The sequence below is a fragment of the Triplophysa rosa genome, linkage group LG1, assembly GCF_024868665.1.
Source record: "Triplophysa rosa linkage group LG1, Trosa_1v2, whole genome shotgun sequence".
Lineage (NCBI taxonomy): Eukaryota > Metazoa > Chordata > Actinopteri > Cypriniformes > Nemacheilidae > Triplophysa > Triplophysa rosa.
In genome coordinates this window covers 3,686,751-3,707,453 of record NC_079890.1, presented here as the reverse complement: position 1 = coordinate 3,707,453, position 20,703 = coordinate 3,686,751, and the positions used below count along the sequence as shown (strand labels likewise).

The window sequence follows — 20,703 nt, the reverse complement described above, 5'->3', positions numbered from 1 at the left end:
TCCGCTTGCGGATACTTCTCTGCTCGCTCGCGGAGTTTAAATGCGCCCTCGCGGAGCAGCTTTCCACGCGTGGTTATCATTATGCGCGTTTGCATAGCGCGTGCGCGCGTGGATTCCATGCGCGTGAGTTTTGGGTCCATTTAAACTCCATACAGTTGTCTTTCACATTACAGAGCAGAATGAAACGTTCCCTTTTTACACACTTTTAAACAAAAGTTGACATGGAGGTACAGTACTTCGGAGTTGATTCACACAACGTTCCACTATGTCCAAAGTTCTGCGCTGCAATTTTTAAAACGGTTTCAAAGTGCCGCAGTTACACTTTTAAAATGCAAAAAAAAGCATTCTGTGACAAATTGCCAAACGCGTGCCGTTTCTGAAATCATGCCCTACAAGATCGTTCATCATTCCTTATGTTACTTCACTAATAAAGTCCACTTGAAAGAGGGCAAAAACTGAATTGTCACTGTTTGCGGCTGCCATCCTCTACCAAGATGCATGAATTAATTTGGTTTAACCTTATTTTGATTTGGGGTTTTTTCACGGTTGTCCATTTATTGAGACGCATTATGGGATTGAATGAGTGCACACAGGCATACTCTATGCAAGAACGTAAACGCAGACGCACCTTTATGCAATTTCATGTTTGCATGTCATAACATAGCAATATGTAGAGTATTCATAAACGAATGCTAATATGCAGTGAGTCACACATTACTCGCGTCTGCGTTCACGTACTTGCACAAGGTGCATGTTCCTGGCCTCCAAAAGCCTTTCTGATGTGATTTATAACGGTATTGAAAGTTCGAACGTGGAATACTGTCGACTGATTTTCCCCAACGACAACTGATCACTTATGGCCCAGTCACGCTAGACTTTCAATATGCGCAATTTCTAGAGCCCTGGCAGTAACACGAAAACCGTTGATAAACCGTTGGGTTTTTATTAACACATCCTGTAAACTTATGTATCTGCAGTTGTTTTTGTCAATTTAAACGGTATTTTGTGATATTATTATTATTATGATGAGAATTTGATCCAACTGAAAAGGTCACGTGGCGTATCGATCTTCTACTGGCCAATCGTCATCACGTGACACAGATTCACCAAACTTGACCTTTGCAAGACAATGAAATGACCATTTTTTTGCAGGCCCTTGCCTTTCCAGTCTACTGCATTTGCATGTGTATAAATGGAAGTCAATGGAAAAGTCTAATGTGACTGCGCCATTCCATCCAACCTCTATTAAATCAACCATTAATGGCACCTGGCCATAGATGCTTATGAAAATCCCTTTCTGCTTTGTACACATGTACATATTTGCAAAAATGCCAAGATAAAGTATATAATAAATATTATAAATGCCACTAACATTCAAATCTAAGGCACTAAATGCCATCACGCTAGAAAACCTTCCCTCATATTAGAAAACCAAAGTAAAGTTATAATTATACAGCAGTTAGCTCCAGTCTTTCTACTGGCTATATGACACTTGCAATCACTCCATTGTCCTGAATACAAGTAGAGCTTCAAACCTACAGCTGCGCTTCTACATACAACTCTCGACCTCGTATGTTTAAGTACAATAAGTGTGAAACGCACTGAACATGTAATTATAATGTGTTATACATAAGAATTAGGGCTGGCAAACGATTAATCGCGATTAATCGCATCCAGAATAAAAGTTTGTGTTTACATAATATATATCTGTGTACTGTGCATAATAATTTTGTAGTTATTAACACATACACATACATGCATATATTTAAGGAAAATCAAAACATTTATATATCATTTCAATTATTAGTAAATATAAATAAATACATGTAAATATTTCCTAAATATGTATTCATGTGTATGTGTTTGTATTTATAAATACACAATTAATATGCACAGTACATAGACATATATTATGTAAACACAAACTTTTATTCTGGATGCGATTAATCGCGATTAATCGTTTGAGTTCGTAATGAGATTAATGCATTTGTGAGCGGTCCCTTTCACTATAATGCCCTTGAAATGTCAGCAGTGTTTGTGTTGGTCTTTTCTCGGTCCCTTCGACAGAACACACTGATGTTGTGCTGATTGTTTTAAGCTGCCAAATAAACATAATGAACGACACGAGAACAGATTCGCACGGGCATCACTACAGACATCGCTAAGACTGGCTCGAATATTTAGTAGCAAGTGTGATCGTGTGTTTTCCGTCACACCAGGAAACGCAGAGGAAATGAGAACGCCGCTCCTAGGGACAAACCCAATGCGAGAAAGAACGTCATTAAGGCGCCGGCCGTCTCGCCGTCTTTAGGATCCACCAGTCTTAAAGAGAAAGAGAAAACGCATCAGTGTTTGAATCTCAGTGTGTACGGTTCAGTGTGTCTTTGTGATTAAGTCATGAAAGAAAGTATGAGATGTCTCGAGCAGGGTACATTGGTGCACTCACTGTGGTGCGTAGGTCATGGACAGACACACACAGTATCCGCTGGACACAGAGAACAGCAGCATTAAAACAGCAAACATCAGATCATTTGAGAAGAGCACAGGCAGAATGCTTCTCTCCTGAACGTTACACATCATCAGCAGAGGAATGAAGATGAATCGAGACACAACCAGAGCCGGGAACAAGCGGCTGTCTTTACCAGGCTGTGGAAAACATCAGACATGAGAGAAGCGTCAGATACATCTGCTCTGAAATCATCACACATGAAGAGCAGGAGTTACTTGTAAAATAAGTCAATTAATGTCAATTAATCTCTGATCAACTATGTTTCATTTCATCTATGATCACAAATTTATAACAAACACAATACAGTATAACCATATAAAAAAGAAAAAAAGTGATCAACGTTTTTGAAGCAAGATCAAGCATGGGAAAGCAATAACAATCTTTTTGTTTTAATTTTTTTTAAACATTTAACGTTTTTTGGATTAGAGTGGAAATCAAACCAGATCAAACGATAATGAAACACTCACCCACTGAAGCCATGTTGTGACCGTTCTGCCAATCCAATCCATCGTGTTAAAGATGAGAAAACAACAAACAGGGATGAAGTATTTTTCTAAAAGAGAGCAAAGAGCAGAAATGAGATTTGTGTCCTCTCACTAGGGATGTTGCAGTGATGAAACTTGGTGACACCGGGGGGTTTGCTGTGGGGTGGTCGAAGATGCGGCCGTGCACAGGACACATTTTACTTTCAGTTTCTAAATAGCGGATTCGGGAACGGCAATTGCTTGAATTAATGGTTCAATATCTTTCTTAATAAAAACACAAAACTATCAAAAAGTACAATAACATGCTTATATTAAACACAGACCTTACAAAACGAATAATCACAACAAACATCAAGCAACAAATTTATAAGAAACGAAAATGAAAAACATTTACGTTAGATAAGGAAACAAAATGGGTAATCACGGCACACATTGTGCAAAAAAAAAGAAACGAATAAGAAACGAATACGAAATGAAAAACGTTTATGGTAAATACATAAATAAGAAACGAATAAGGAATATGAAACGAAAAACGTTTATGTTAAATAAATAATAAATGAATAAGAAACCAATACGAAATGAAAAACTTTATGTTAAATAAATAAGAAATGAATAAGAAACGAATACGAAATGAAAAACGTTTATGGTAAATAAATAAGAAACGAATAAGAAAGGAATATGAAACGAAAAACGTTTATATATGGTAAATAAATAAGAAACTAATAAGAAAAGAATACGTAATGAAAAACGTTTATGGTAAATAAATAAGAAACGAATAAGAAAAGAATACGAAATGAAAAACTTTGTTAAATAAATAAATAAGAAATGAATAAGAAAGGAATATGAAACGAAAAATGTTTATATATGGTAAATAAATAAGAAACGAATAAGAAAAGAATACGAAATGAAAAACGTGTATGGTAAATAAATAAGAAACGAATAAGAAAAGAATACGAAATGAAAAACGTGTATGGTAAATAAATGGCAAAGCACCGGCTTTTGAAAATTACAACAAAAAGAAAGTTCAAACTTCACCGGCTCTTGACAACAGTGCTTACGTATTCTACTACATGTTCTTTGCCAGAAAAGCCTTCGCCATCGTCTTGTCCGTCAGCACTTCACTCTCCTCACGTGATGAATAAAATCTGACCTCCTGCTGCTGATCTCTGATCTTTGCGTTCAGACGCGCAACTGTAGTTTGGTCTATAACTAAACGAAGTGATTTATAACTATAAAAATGTCAAATGGCGGTGGGGTTCGGTGCCACGGTGGACAAGTGATGTAATCGGTAGGCGGGTGGACACTGTGTATCACCGGTGACACCGACTATCGCAACCTTTCACCTAAGAATCTTTCGCAGAGAAATGGTGCAAGTATTCAGAAGTTGTGTCCAACATTTTAGCGACCAAAATGCAAGCTGTCAAAAGAATTTCATAACGATACTGAGGAACTGGAAAGTCGTTAACAAGAATGATATATTTCATTTAATCTAAATTTTAAACTACACTCAACTCTCTTGAAATCCAATAATGTCATCAGGTCTGTATTTACCACTCAGGTACAGTACATGTAAGAGTAGCAGTGTGTATGTGCCTCGTACCCCATTTTCCTCCATAAATGGTCTTTACGTCCACCGTGACCGCCGGGAAAACTGAAAGCGTTACTGTGAATACAAATGTCACACAGAACGCCATAACCCAAATCTACAAAGAAAGATAACAGTTAGCCACACTCAGTCACTGTTAATACTTAATGGTACTGTTATTGAAAAGTGAAATACCTTTTTAAAGACTTGGAGGATGGAGCTCTTCTGTGCGGATGTGTTCTCCGTCAGCAGCTCCAGGAAAGCCTGTTTGCCGCTCTCCTCCTCAGTCGCACAGCTAACGTCTCCGTTAGACACCGAGCCGTGACAAGGTCCGCCCGCCGTCACAGAACTCTCCGCCACTTCTGGAGGAACAGAATGATCCCAACGTCAAATCCTGAATTACTGTTTAGCTACAGGAACAAGGTCAGGGCCTTACCTGAGCCTGCAATTGTATATATTATGTTTCATTGTGTTTTAAAGCAATCAAATGAACACTACCGATTTTTATTAAGGCATCATATTCATATGAATACATTTGATAACAATTCTGAAACATATCAATAAAATCCTATGCAGGGCTTACCTGTGACATTATGAAACAATTCTTGTTAATCTAATGAGGTATCTTATTGAGCATCTGCATGCCTTTTCGCATTGTCGATGTTGGGCAGGAATCTAATTTCCTGTATTTTTTCGTAATTCATACCCACCCTTTATGTTTGTTTGTGGGTTTTGCAATTATTAACCAATGAAAAGTATAAAAACTGTTTAATTAAAAAAATACATTATGATTATCTAACCCGCCAATCATGTGGGAGCATACAGATACGGGGGAGGGTATATCTAGACTTGTGCTACATGAAAAAACATTTCAAAGTAATGTACGCTTATGAGCACAACTGTATATTGGTATGAATATACAAACAGTCACGTGAAAAAGTTTGGACACCCCATTTCATTTTTTTGTTTTCTGCATCAGGACATACTAAAAAAACATCTGGTCCATGGGATGCCTTAAAATGACGAAAACACAACCTCAGAGGAACAACAACACATGACATATTACACAGTGTAATTATTAACTTTAGAACTCTTGACCCCGTGGACCCCATTTCATTAGGGATGTAACGATTCACTCAGCTCACCATGCTACGCGATTCACGATTCTGATCTCACGATGCGATTTATTTTTACAAAACGAGTTGAAACGAATTAGAAATGAACAACTTCCCTTGCATTACTTCTTAAATGCTTCACGTTTCTTTGTATAATATATTTTTTTATTTCAAATAACAAAACTAAACTGCAATTTTATAACAAATTAATAATAGAAAAAGTCTCTTTAATATAAACAAACTAATACTGTCTGTGCTTTTCTTGGATTTTTTGCATTTAAGAAATATCAGCATGTCCACGTTTAGGTTTGCAGTGAACACGGCGGCCCCTGCTGTTCAAAAAATGTATTGCGATTCAGTTCACACCTCAACCGATTTGAATCGTCACACATTATAATCGATTTTCATCCGGCTCACGGTGAATCGTTACATCCCTACATTACATCCATTATATGAAGCACAGAGTGTCTAAAAATCTTCTTTATTGTTTGAATAAAGAAAAAATGTAATAATTAAACGACAAGTTTGAATTCTAGGATGAACTATCGCTTTAAGACCTACCATGGACCAGATGATTTTTTTTATTATGTCCTGAAACAGAAAACCATAGAATTCAATAGGGTGTCCTCACCTTTTCACATGACTGTATGTAGAAATGAAGATACAAGCGAAATGTGACAAAGTACTAAAAAGTAATAAAGTGTTACCTGTAGACAGCAACTGTCTGGACGTCTCGGGCCGATAAGTTTTGCGTTTACACCTGTCCAAGTAAAACTGAGCAAACTCCTGCATACAGACAAACACCATCTTAGGAACGATGGAGATCACAATCACATATTACTGTTATAAACACTTAACTATTCAAATGTGATATTCAATAAAGTTAGAACCGACTTATTTTTACCGCTATACACATCTTTAAAGCAGCTTCACACTAAATCATACTGTAGTCTTTGTTGTCTTCACATATTTGTTGAGCTATTCAGTTAAACTTCATCATGGCTTTGTCATGAGGCTCTGTGAGTTGTTAGTGGTGGATGAAAACACCAGACTGAATGTAATGTCAATATTGTTACGCTACAGTTAGTTTAAACCACTTAATGATTAAGTGTCCTTGAAGTTCTTAGGTCAATTGTTGCATTCAGTTGACAGCAGTGTTTTTGTCTGAAGGGACGTCATACAAACAAGCATTTACACAGACGTTGGTTCTGTTTGCGTTTCATGAAAGAGCTCCATTCAGTGTTGTCTGCCCTGAGCACAGATTGCTGTAATAAACAGCGGAAGCGGTGCTGACACAGAGAAACACATTGTTCTTCTTTAATGAGTTAAACTGACATACATCATTTCCGAGATGACGCAAATTACAAAATGCAAAACCAACCCTCCCCCCTCCCAGGATGTCCTGAAAGATAAGCTATGTCAATTTTAACGAACTTCTGCACACCATTTCTGACCTCGGTTTAGTTAAATGAACAAATGAAGAGTTTGGTTCCGAATTGAGATAAAAATGTCAAAAATCATGTTTTTTATTATGTTATCTAGCTGTATTTTTTGAGTTATTAAGGCTTAAATCAAAACAAACCAACTGCAGTTTGATTGATATTAATTGGAATGCACAATGAAAAAAAGTGATTTTTGAAAAAGTCATCTCATTTTGGAACCAAACTCTTCAAATATACACTTACAAGTTTGGGTAACAGCATGTAACTGATGAGGGTGATGAGAGTCCCAACACACGGAGTGATGAAATACCCAAGAGCTGCAGTTTCACTATCAGCTTCACCTGTTAACATAATTAGATTAATATATAACGCTAAATTATACAGTAAAGCCAATACGCTTAAATTCATTCAATTATTAATTTATTCAATTGCACAGACTTATATTTAAACGCAAATTCATGCAGTAACACACATTCATACAGTAACACAGATTCATTCATACAACAATGCAAATTCGGTCATACAGCAACTAGTGTTGTCACGGTACCAATATTTCAGTAGTCGGTACCAATACCAGTAAAATTCCACGGTTCTCGGTACCAATTTCGGTACCAAAGCAAAACACAAGTACATGCTAATTGAAACATAATTTTATTAATAAAGCTCATTGTTAATATAAATGTATAGAAAGCAATGCCATTTTGTATACATGAAGTATAAGTTAATTGTTGCTGAAACTGTTGTGTGCTCTCTGGGGTCTTTCATGCTGATGAACATCCTCCTCAGTCTGCTGCTGTAGAAGACAAATAGAATAAACTTCAGTAAGTCAACTGACTGAACAAACATGCATATGCAATATTAAAACAAACCTCAGTTTTTATACTGCATTTACACAAGATTACTTGCATTAAGGTAACTGTATATTAAAATAATAAATGCAACAGATATATTTTTCTTTAGTTTAAATGTGGTTTTTTAAACCTAATAGAGTTATCTATCCAAGACATACAACATTGCTAGTCATGCAGTTAGTATGCTAGTTTTCTAGCACATAGATTTCAGATAGGCCTAAATAAAATACTAGGTACTGTAAACCCCACCCTGTCCTCCCATTAATTTTACTCCATTACAGTTATAAAAGCATTAAATGGTTAATAAGGACACTTGACTGGATTAGCATTGGCGCTAACAAATTAACACGCAAACAGGGACGTTTGTTTTAACGTAACCTTTAACTTAACATACAGTATGCTACAACATTCATAATGCAAACGAGAACAGAATTTGAAACTTACAGTTTGAACTTGTTAACTTAAATCCGGATGTTTCCTCGTTTCACCACAAAACTCTGTTCGTTTTCTTCGTGATATGACTTTAATCTGAAGTATTTCTGTGCGCATCTCTTGTGGATCGGAGCCGCGCTTATCCGCTCATCACGTCTTATTGCGTCTATAAAAAGTTTCCGACTGACAACCTGTCAGACAGAGCATCAGTACCCGGTTGACCCGGTACGTCGGTACTACCGGGTCTTGTGAAAATTAGGTACCGACAACTTTTTTATTTTTAGGTACCGACTTGGACCCGAAGTACCGGTACTTTTGACAACACTAACAGCAACACAGATTTAGTCATACAGTAATGCAAATTCATACAGAAACACACTTTCATTCAACGCAGATTCATTCGTACAGCAACGCAGCAAATCCATTGATACAACAACTCAGCAAATTTATTCGAACAACAACGCAGCAGATTCATTCGTACAGCAACGCAGCAGATTCATTCCTACAGCAACGCAGCAGATCTATTCGTACAGCAACGCAGCAGATTCATTCATATAACAATGCAGCAAATCCATTCGAACAACAACGCGGCAAATCTATTCGTACAACAACGCAGCAGATTCATTTGTACAGCAATGCAGCAGATTCATTCATACAGCAACGCAGCAGATTCATTCGTACAGCAACGCAGCAGATTCATTCGTACAGCAACGCAGCAGATTCATTCGTACAGCAACGCAGCAGATTCATTCATACAGCAACGCAGCAGATTCATTCGTACAGCAACGCAGCAGATTCATTCGTACAGCAACGCAGCAGATTCATTCTTACAACAGCACAGATTCATTCGTACAACAGCACAGATTCATTCGTACAACAGCACAGATTCATTCGTACAACAGCAAAGATTCATTCGTACACCAGCACAGATTCATTCTTACAACAGCACAGATTCATTCGTACAACAGCAAAGATTCATTCGTACAAAACACAGATTAAGTCACACACAGTAATGCAGATTAATACTACAATGCAGCAGATTCATCCTTACAACCACACAGCAGATTCATTCATAAAACAACGCTGATTCATCAAATTATTCATTTAAACAGCAGCGTAGATTCATACAGTGAAGCAGATTCATACAGAACAACAAACATGTTTAACTGTTCTGAAATGCAGTTTGCAGATCAATTATCAGTCGTGCATGTGTGTGTTTTTCTTACTTGCTATGGCGAAAATCATTGCGAGAGCAGCGAATGTGCCTGCGAGCCCCTGTCCGCTCATAAACACAGCGCTGTACTTCTGTGGCAACAAACCCACCAGACCAAACAAACTTCCCTGCAGCATGGCCCCGAACGCTGCAAAGAGGAGGATAAAAAAATACTGATGACTACTACAACAACAACAACAGAGGACACACACACAGTACAAGTTCAGTCAGTTTAGGTCATCTTTTGCTCCAAATGAAACCACTTTGCTTCCTAGTACACTTTCATATTAGGTTTTGTAATGTTGTTTTTAATTAGGGCTGCACGATATTGAGAACATATGCGATATGCGATTTTGTTGTTGAATGTTGCGATAACGATATTTCTTGCAATATAACATTTCCTAGAGAAATGCTATTATTTATATATATGTAATTATCATACTGAAATAAACAGGTAACATATATTCTTCTGATGTAATTAAATCTAATTCAGGCTAAAAAAACTATCGAGGAAGAGGCAAACATTTAGACTTAACACTACAGTGTGTGTTCAATTCAACAGGATTTTATTTGATGGGTTTTCTGGGAAGGCTCAAGTTTTTGTGTGTTTGCCAATAGCTTCACTCAAACAGTAAAACGCTCGTAAAATAAACTCCCAGAGCAACTCTGACTGGAGATGAAATTCATGTGTTCATATCCTCATACAATGCAGATGCAGATAAATCCTCGAACATCACCCATGTTGAATGCTAAACTGTGCACATAATTCACTCAGACACGAAGGAACAGCCAGATGACATTTAAATAACAGGATTCCACGTTTGTATCTAGTTATTTAATTTTTAATGTTGAAAACTTTTGATCCAGACAGGTTGTTGGTTTAGCGAGATCTTGCACAAACACAATATCAGACCACTCTTAGTGCTCTTGTAGTGTGCACACTACAAAAGGAACAGATGCGATCTGGACACTGGTCTTTAGAAAACTTTAGTCAGCCCTGTAAATAAAAGTTGACAAACAATTGAGGCCACTCACAGTTGATGAACCATATGGTTGCCATGGTGATGGAGAAGAACCTGTCCTCCTCCATAGGAACCTTCACCAGGACAGCAGTGAGGATGAAGAGGATGAGGATGAAGACTAAACTGCCTGCTATCCTTATCTTCTCTGAGATTCTAAAAAGACAAAATGACTGGTTTCAGTAAATGTTTGATAATGTAAAATACAATTTTTGTTTTACTCCATGAAGACCATCACAAAATAAAGGTTTCCTGTAAACGTTGTTAAAATAACAATTTATGGTTTTCATTTAAACATCAATTTATTACATAGTTGCGGTTTTATAATAGCAACACAGTTGACAAATTCTGTGTTTTTTGGGTCTATATTTTTATATACTCAGAAAATGAGAAAACCTCAAGGAACACAGCTATAATAATAATAAAAGGTCCTTTTGTGGCCCCTTCAACAATTTAATTATTCAATTTATAAACAAAAGAAACAAGTTACGTATAAAACATTTTTCCACTATTTTTATTCTTTTTTAAACAAAACATATGGAAAAAATATTTTTAAACTATATTGAAAATATTTAAATAAATGATATTATTGTATTATTACTTTGAGAAGTACCTCACTATACAATAGTACGTTTTTATTCCTTACACTAATTAAACTAAACTATTTCTTTTGGTAGTCTGTAGTGAGACCTTTGAGTTTCATTTTATTATGTGTATTTTTGTAAGATTTCTGATTAAAAAATGTTCAAGATTTTTTTCTTTCAGAGCAGCTCTGGACACACGCATGCTTAAGTTACACTCCTGCGACTTCATAAATCAAACACAAGACAAGTTGTCATTACAAACGCGAGCACTTCTCACCGCTGGTAGAGGACAGAGTTCAGCCAAGTGAACAGAAGCAAAGGCAGCTGGGATAGCAGAGTCATCCAGTTATTAAAATAATACTCCTTCCTGTCTGTTACTGTCCCGTTCTTCCATTCAGATGTGTTCAATCTGTTATTGAAATACTGTGGAAAAGCAAATTCAAGATTTTATAATCCAACAATCCACTATAACAGGAATATCATGTATTCCATTACCCTATTATTTCATTGACTGAGATAAGACAATAAAAATGGAATGGACAAATGTGAGCGAAAATTTCGCCACACACAGGTCATGTCTATTCATTCCTGTTTGTAAGGCAGTAAAGATCAAGACTAAACCCATCGATCTGAATTCTGATCAATAAAGATCAATGCACCGGAGGCTACGGATGCCAGAACTTCTCTCTGACTAATTGAGTTCCCTGAACTAATGTAATGTTGTGCTCCTGCACACAGCCCAAAAGATTTTCTGAGAAGCTTTCATGCAAATCCTGTTCGACTAGGGCTGTTCCCCAGATTCGCAAAGTTCCATTACCATAGAGGCGGTCATGAAAAAGTTCCATGGCAACAGTGTTCCCAGCCCCAGGATGAAGAATATAATCGCGACCAGGAAGCCACTAGAAGGAAGAGAGAAGATAAACAAACAGTAAACAGGAAGTGTCGATGCCGACCTATAAAAACACACACATTCCTGACGAATTACATCACAATGACTTTAAAAAGACGTGAAAACGTAATGTGACTGCAAACGAGCGATGCAATTCGTTTCTCAAGTATTTCATGTGAAAGAGAATCCTGTGTTTTACGGTTATAACAATGAAATCCACAGTGTCGTACCGGTCTGCAGGGGCGTCCTCTTCTGTGCTCATCTTGTCCACAGTGTGAATGCTGTTCAAAAGATAGACAAATCATGAAAACATTATATCCATCACAAACTCAGAGTGCTTTCTGCAGTGAACTGACAGCTGGTTTGCTAACATATCTGGGTTGGGCTCTTCAAATAGCCACAATGCCCTAAAACAGTGTTTCTCAACTGGGGGTACCCCTAGTGGTCCGTGGCGTCATTCCAGGGGGTCCGTAGAAGCCTTTAAAAACGTTTCGAGTTACTATCTTGCATTCAGGGTTTGAAATGAACACCCACCAGACGCAGATAAAAATCAACCGAGTCGGCTATTGCGGTCAAATTAATTGCCAAATTGACTGGTTACTTGTGTTCATAAATTATGTTCACTCACTTTGCAGGGAAGGTTCATGTAAACCAAATCATATTTAATATATAGCCTATACGCCCTTTTCAAATGACGTCACATATCTTCCGTTCTTCCGCAAAGCAGTGTATCGTTACTTCCGCTAGGACTCCAGTTCATAAGGTGGCGGTAATGCACCTATAAGCTGGTTTGCCAACTGCCAGTAGAACTCAAGAAGAAGAAGTTACTTCCGCTAGCGCCTCAGAATGGAGTTTACCAAGTCCCTTGCAAATCTGCCACAAATACGGCTAGATGATGTACAACGTTGTGACAAGCAGAGTGGGACGAAAGATATGCGAGACCGGTGCAACTGCGCAGTCGCGCAGTTCCCTCACGGCCCTCGTCCCGCTCTGCTTGTCACAAACGTCTTGCAGACAAAATTTCGCTATCGACAAGATCAAAGCTAGAGAAATGACACAAATTCTTCGTTGAACAGTACCTGTTTGATTATGAAGGTAAGTGTTTTGTTTTCTTTTTGTGTTAGCATTGGTGCTAGGGTAAGTAGTTGAATTAAATTCCAGCGCGACGGCAAAACGGAAGTTCTTCTTCTTCTTGTTTGTTGCAAGACGGATGTTATGATACACTGCTTTGCGAAAAGGCGGAAGTTAAGTGACGTAATTGTGAAAAGGGCCTATTGCGCAGCTTTTGCGGATTTCTGACTCAAACATACGTCATGTGGCGTCATTTAGAGCGGTCGGTAGCACCGCGCGAGAGAGTCGACTGCTCTGTTTGCTTTTGAATTGCTCTTGTATAGCCTACTTAGTAACTGTCATATGCCAGATGGTTCACAAGCCTACTTTCATTGAAGCACAATGCATTACCATATTCATAAGCTTAAGCTCTTAGCAATAAACAGTAATGGCATCAGTTTCACCTCATCAGTTCAACACGCGGATCGATCAGAACTCAGAAGTGTAAGAGAGGCCTTCTAGTGTGTGAAAGTGTGCATGTGCAAACAGCAATCTTTGTTAGATCACTCGTCTGTTTCCGACACCGGACCGATTGGTCTCTTCGGAGCGGTTTCGCGTCAGATCGGTTGTAAGGAATGCGTCAGGTCAGATGCACATCAGGGCAAGTTGAGCAACTCACAGGTATCGCACACCAGAGTTCAAAGTCCATATATTATATATATATACTAGGCCTGTCACGATAAACCGACGATAAATATCACGTGATTTATGCACAGCTTTTGAGTGAAGTACGGGAAAATGCTGCTGCATCCGAAAGCCAGAGGGCGCTCTCGTGCGGAAACTCCAAATACGCACTGCAGAAGAAGACCATAACACGGTCTAGAATCTAGGAAATGCTTATGGACATCTTTTTATCAGTGTTAGTCAAGCCTCATCAGGTATTTTGATGATAATAAAGTATATTTATAATGATCATGTTTGACGGGTGTTGCTTTTTCAAATGCACATTATAAGCGACTCAAACTCGCACTGCTTTTAGATCGAGCAGCATTTCCTACCGATCCCAGAGACGTGCTTCACGGACAAGCTAAGCATTAAAAAAATATCGACACATTGCATATCGCAGCCAGCTTGATTTCAATAGGATTTAGTGGTATCGCAATAAATTATCGTGCAGCCTTCCTTATAACGGTAAGTCGGTAACTGATCAGTAATGGTTGGTGTACTGTAAGTCCTTGTTGACTAGGGGTGTAACGATTCTTCGTATTATGATATTTCGAGATGCAAAAATGTTACGATGCGCATCGTAGAGAGATGGGGAAATTTTACGATATGTTTACTTCTATTCGTTCAGCGGTCAAGACGCTACCTACTCTGCGCCAGCCCGTCACGTGTGCTTATCTCACATACGCGGTAGAGAGAGAAGCACAAGACACAATCTGTGTCTCCAAGTAGTTTACAAAGCGTCATATTTCCTTCACAATCGCGTTAAAACACAGCAAACTTGAAGCGTGACTGCAGGCGAGTCACCCCGAAACTCATTACAAAGGCAGCGCAAACGTTTTTATATGCCAATGTTAGTTTATCCGCTAACGTGAGCTGCTGCATAACGTGATATGCAATATAAAGTAAGCCAAAAGAAACCAGCGCTGTTCCGATCAGAGAAGCGATGAAGTGAGTCGTACTGTATATTAAAAGATCGAATGACATGCTAAAAACAAGTATGTGATTTGCACGATTGAAGAAATGTAATACAGTTTATGTAATAAGTCTTTATGGAAGATTTTTCTCATTCATTACTGTCCCAAGCAAAGACAGCGCAGCTTCAAAGAGACACGAGCCAATAGCGCTTGAGCGTGAGCTCTGTCAGAGCGTTTCATTGGTTGAATGTATTGAATGAACACGCCCTTCACTGAACGAACGAGTCAATTGAGTCAAAATGAGACTGAATGAACTGCTACATGTCGTTCATGGTCTAATATTCTCTGTGTTACAACAATGCATATCCAGTAGTTACTCAACTTTTCTGAAAAATAAAGCTTATGACCTGGTTTCATTTAATTCCAAGGTAAAGTAAATTATGTCGAAACAGTTCAATCTTTGTATGGAACATTTAATTACACCAATTAAATGAGTTAATCCAGATAGATTTTAGTAGACTAATATAATGCAGATTTCGTCGACTAAAAATAGACTAAAACTATGATAAATTGGGATGACTAAAACTAAATTGCATTTTAGTCAAAAGTCAAAAACTAAATCAAAATTTGCTGTCAAAATTGACACTGATCTTAATTCTAATTTCAGTTAAGCCTTAAAATGTTAAAATTCTTTATTAAGTTGTATGTGTAACAAAATAATTTACTGATATTGTTAATATTTTGAAAATAAATGTTATTTGAATTTCAGTTTCATTTTTGAATTTTGTTCAAAATATCGAGATGTGTATCGTATCGTGAACCCAGCATCGAGATATGTACCAAATCGTGAGCTGAGTGTATCGTTACACCCCTATTGTTGACAAATGAATGTCAAAAGAATAAACTGCAGTAAAGTGTGTTTATTGGAGATACTGAAATAGAATGCTTTGAGGCGATGTAATTGTGATTATTGTGTAATTTTAATGCATGTGAAAACCATTAAATGGTCACGTGTAATTTTAAATTAAGCTTACATTTATTGACTTAACAACATATATATTTTTACTTCCTAATTTAGTGGAAATATGTTGTTCTGCTGGGGAAAGAAAATGGGATGGGGTGTGAGCGCGGGGTTGGGGGTCCATGAGGATGGTTTGAGAGATGATGGGGTCCAGTACTCAAAAAGGTTGAGAACCAGTGCCCTAAAACACCAAAACAAATCAATGACTGAGGGATAGACTGCAAGCATTTTTAATACTTTCTGTCCACTCGAAACTTTCTCTGGTTTTGTTCTTCCATGTCAAAATAGTCAGCACTTTATTATAGTAATGCCGCATGTAAAGCTACAGAGATAACTATGCAAAACACAAGCCAAATAGTCTATAAAAGCTATATACTGCATATTTCACATTGTGTGATTTAAAGGCGGGGTAACCGATTTCCGAATTACGCTTTAGACAACCAAGTCGGGCCGAGTACCAAAACAACCTTGTAGCCAATCAGCAGTAAGGTGCACAGGACGGACATTAGCCGAGCCGAGCGCTGACGAAAGCGACAGATGGGGGTAGGGGTGTGTTTAGGGATGGGCGATATTATATCGTTTGCGATATACCGGTAGAAATTCCCCACACGATAGGAATTAGTCTTCCCGCGATATAAACGATAAATTCTAGTTGATGACGTATTTCTTTGTGAGACCCATTCACAGCTCATATGTGAAGTAGGGATGTAACGATTCACTCAGCTCACGATGCGATGCGATTCACGATTCTGATCTCACGATGCGATTTATTCACGATTTATTTTTAAAAAATGAGTTGAAACTAATTAGAAATGAACAACTTCCCTTGCATGCCTTCTTAAATGCTTTACGTTTCTTTGCATAATAAAATAATGTTTTATTTCAAATAACAAAAGTAAACTGCGATTTTATAACAAATTAATAATAGAAAAAGTCTCTTTAATATAAAAACTAATACTGTCTGTGCTTTTCTTGGATTTTTTTGCATTTAAGAAATATCAGCATCCACGTTTAGGTTTGCAGTGAAAATAGCGGCCCCTGCTGTTCAAAGAATGTATTGCGATTCAGTTCAAGCCTCAACCGAATTGAATCGTCACTCATTATAACCGATTTTCAACCGGCTCACGGTGAGTCGTTACATCCCTAATGTGAAGTGAAAACGGGTATAGCGGAGGGCGGACATGAAGCTGAGAAAGAGTTTGCACTAAAAGCTCTAAATCTCGTTTAGGTTGGCACTGTAGATGCATCCGAGTTAATGTTTAGTTTCACTTTCGTTTTATTTAATTCGTTTGTTAAGTAGTCATTGATAGTCATAAAGCGTTACACCACAACATTTAGTTTGGCTAAAAGTATTTATTTAAACATTCGTTAGATGTTATGCGCGTGCGCAAATTGTTTAGTATGATTTCTTGCCTGTTATATACAGGATGAACGGAGCGTCCCGTGCGCAGCTCGCGCCCACATTTGCTTTCATAGCGACACAGCGCTGCTGCCTGTTTACATACAGTATAAAATGCGAGTTTGTATTACGTTATTTTAAATACGTTTATGAGCGTATAAAAGCATGGATTATTTAATTAGATTTCTTTTAACCGCATTTTTCTGTTCTCTTTCTGTAGCGCGAGTCATAGACAGATTCAGTGTATGTTGCTGTGAGAAGAGAAGGTTCACACAGTTCAAGAGAGAGTGATTGACAGCGTGATGCGATTGATCGTTTCCACCCAACAATAGAATATATACTGTTTTAGGTATGACATGATGTGTTTATTGAGCTTTAGTTCATTTAACTTTTCTTTACTACAACCTTTTGAAGTCGAATCTCACTATTATATTTTATATTTACAAAAATACTGTAGGTATATTTTAGGAGCTTTGGGGTAAGTTTTACTTTTTGATAATATTTGTTTTTCTGAGGGTCTAGACTACATGTATTCTATTGTGTTATGGTCTCTGTGTACTGTTGTTGCTGTTTCTGTGTTCTGGATGCTCCTGTCACCAAAACAAATTCCTTGTATGTGCAAACATACTTGGCAATAAAGCTCTTTCTGATTCTGATTCTACATGCAGCTACTATCACTTGACGCAAAAAACAGCGATGGAAGGCGTTATGGATATATCGTCATTTTTATCGTTATCGCAAGAAATACTAGGAATTATCGTCATAGAGTTTTAGGGCCATATCGCCCATCCCTAGGTGTGTTTGTTTTGGTGATTTGAACATCAACAACGGCTAAGAGAAATTGGACACCCCGCCTTTAACGCCTACTCGTCAGGGAAGTATGATCTAAGTAGAGTATGTACGGGCCTGTAGACTGTCCCTGCTTTTACTACAATGACCTAATTGTGGTATTTGTATTAAAATCATAGATTTACCATTCTCACGACACGACAGGAAGCATAATTTAACCATGAAAGGTTACGAGGTTACTACAATTTTACTATGTTAAAAGTATGGTTAAATTCCATTAGGGAGCTGGCAAACGCATGTGAAGATGTACAGCCAACAGCTAGACAAACATCCTCAAAGGACACTCCCAAAAGCCTGTTCCCACGGTCAAATGAGTCATAACTTACACGGACACCGCGAATAGCCGTGAAATTCACTGGCAAACACAATGGTATCTGCCAGCCACTAAAAAGCTTTTGCTTGGAGACGACCAAATCTGTTTAACAGCCTCTAAAAACAAACAAAAGCCTGCAGGGTACCAACTTGAAAAACGTCCATGTATTTATGTAAAAAACTACATTAAGTCAAATAATCATCGTAAATAAGCTGTTCAGCAGCACACATGCTGGTTGTCACTGTAGTCATGATTTGGATTTTAATATTACCATTATTTGCATAGAATAGTTCATATCTCATACAAGAGAAACAAGCAGAACTGTACGTTTTTAATAACAACACACATGTAAAGTACTGTAGTATTTATTATAGTGAACTATACCGTACTACCATACTATAGTAAATATTAAGGAACACTACAATATTGCCAACAATTTATCGAGTTATCTCAACAGAATATTATAGTATAGTACAGTCTATAACAACTAGCCTAGTTGGCACAGTATAGTATACTATACTACAACGTATTCAGTATAAAATAAACCATACAGTATACCACAGTTTAGTTATATGCTAAATTGATACTCATGTAATCAAATTCTTTTGAATGAGTGTGCTTTATTCTTAAAGGGATACTTCACCCAAAAATGAAAAGTCTGTCATCATTTACTCGCCTTGTTGTTTCAAATGTGTATAAATGTCTTTGTTCTTCTGATGAACACGGAGAAAGATATTTGGAAGAACGCTCATAACCAGACAGATTTCTCCCCCCATTGACTCCCATAGTATGAAAAAATACTTTATCTTTTTTTTTGTTCTGTTGATGAACACAAAAAAAGACATTTTGAAGAATGTAGGACAGCAAACCGTTCTGGGGCACTTTTGACTATAACTGTATTTTTGCCTACTATGGGAGTCAATGGGGGGAGAAATCTGTCTGGTTATGAGCATTCTTCCAAATATCTTTCTCTGTGTTCATCAGAACAGACAAACGCGGTACTAGTCCAACCAGCTTGGCAGAAATAAACCAATATAAACCAATAAACAAACATTTCAATAACGATCAGAGAGAGAGAGTGAGAGAGAGAATTGTAGTATGTCTTCACTAATATGGTAACACAACTGTGTATATATTTTTTAAACATCGTAGCGTTGTCGTGACAGTGAATGAGGTCAACCGACGTCAAGAACGTGCTTCGTTTATTTGCTTACCTGTTTTCTCAGTGTTTGCGCTTACTCCCTCATTTTAACCTCATCATCATGTGAACACACGTAGTCCAAGCCTTTCAAAATGCGAGCTATTTCATTTAAAGTATCTAAGCATGGATAGCATGCCGCCGGACGCATATGACTCCACTCGCGAGATTTTACGATAGTCTCGCGAGCTGCACCTGCCACAGCAAAAGTACGCCGCCGCGTGGTATATCTATGGTACTACGGATATAAACTTATAACTGTTTTTGTATGGTTGGTGTATTAATGTATCGTCCGTTTTATATTGGATTTTCCTATATAAATATTTAGTAAAACATTTGATGGCACACAAAACGTTGTAACGGCCAGACTTCATGGTATCATATGCACATCCATGCAGGATATATTGAGTCTGCTGTCTCTGTAACCTGTAACCTAAAATTAATTCACCAATAGGCCTATTAACATTTGATATCTACGTTGAAGTTTACACACACCAAACACATATTATGCAAATCAATAATACATTGTGGGAGGTGCTATGACATCACCACAGGCGATTGAAACCTTTCTGTGAAAATGCAACTAAACTGACGAACTATTTGAGTCTTTATATATATATATATATATTTGAGATATTTAAATACATAACTGACAGCTGATAGCCTACTCCTTCGCAGGTAGCATGATGGAAACACGATATTTGTTCTTGAACAAGTTTTTTTTGGTGTTTTGCTTCAGTGGGTTAACCCAATGCACGAGTTAAATTAAACTAATATACTGAAAAGTTACCAGAATGTTAAGAAACGTTGACTTTGACCTTTGCTTCATTGTAATTCGAGTTCAGTGTTATGTGTAGAGAGACAGATATCAGAGATGAACTGCACACAGAATAATTTACAGCAGGTAAAATTCCCATTAAACAAGAAGATTAACGATGTTTATGCACTAAATATAGGGGAGACTGCGGACGGGTGCAACACTTTTTGTATTTCCTTCAGTTTCTCAGAGACTGTTTTTAGTGGAAAGCGAAAATTGTATGTTACAGTAAACCCGCATCTGTCAGCTACCCACCCAAATGGCTGTAACATGTATATATACTTAAACAGAC

General features: G+C 37.5%; 1 protein-coding gene across 1 annotated transcript; it reads right to left on the bottom strand.

The window, feature by feature from the left end:
- Nucleotides 1–71: 71 nt before the first annotated feature.
- LOC130545513 (equilibrative nucleoside transporter 2) lies at nt 72–19,754 on the bottom strand. Its single transcript, XM_057320093.1, has 13 exons — nt 19,611–19,754; nt 12,355–12,405; nt 12,053–12,134; nt 11,513–11,658; nt 10,668–10,807; nt 9,646–9,780; nt 7,380–7,477; nt 6,402–6,480; nt 4,775–4,941; nt 4,595–4,697; nt 2,977–3,062; nt 2,447–2,646; nt 72–2,322 (listed from the first exon to the last, which is right to left on the bottom strand). Exons 2-13 carry the CDS (start codon nt 12,384–12,386, stop codon nt 2,211–2,213), a joined length of 1,380 nt encoding a protein of 459 aa, XP_057176076.1. The 5' UTR covers nt 12,387–12,405; nt 19,611–19,754; the 3' UTR covers nt 72–2,210.
- Between the last annotated feature and the right edge of the window lie 949 nt (nt 19,755–20,703).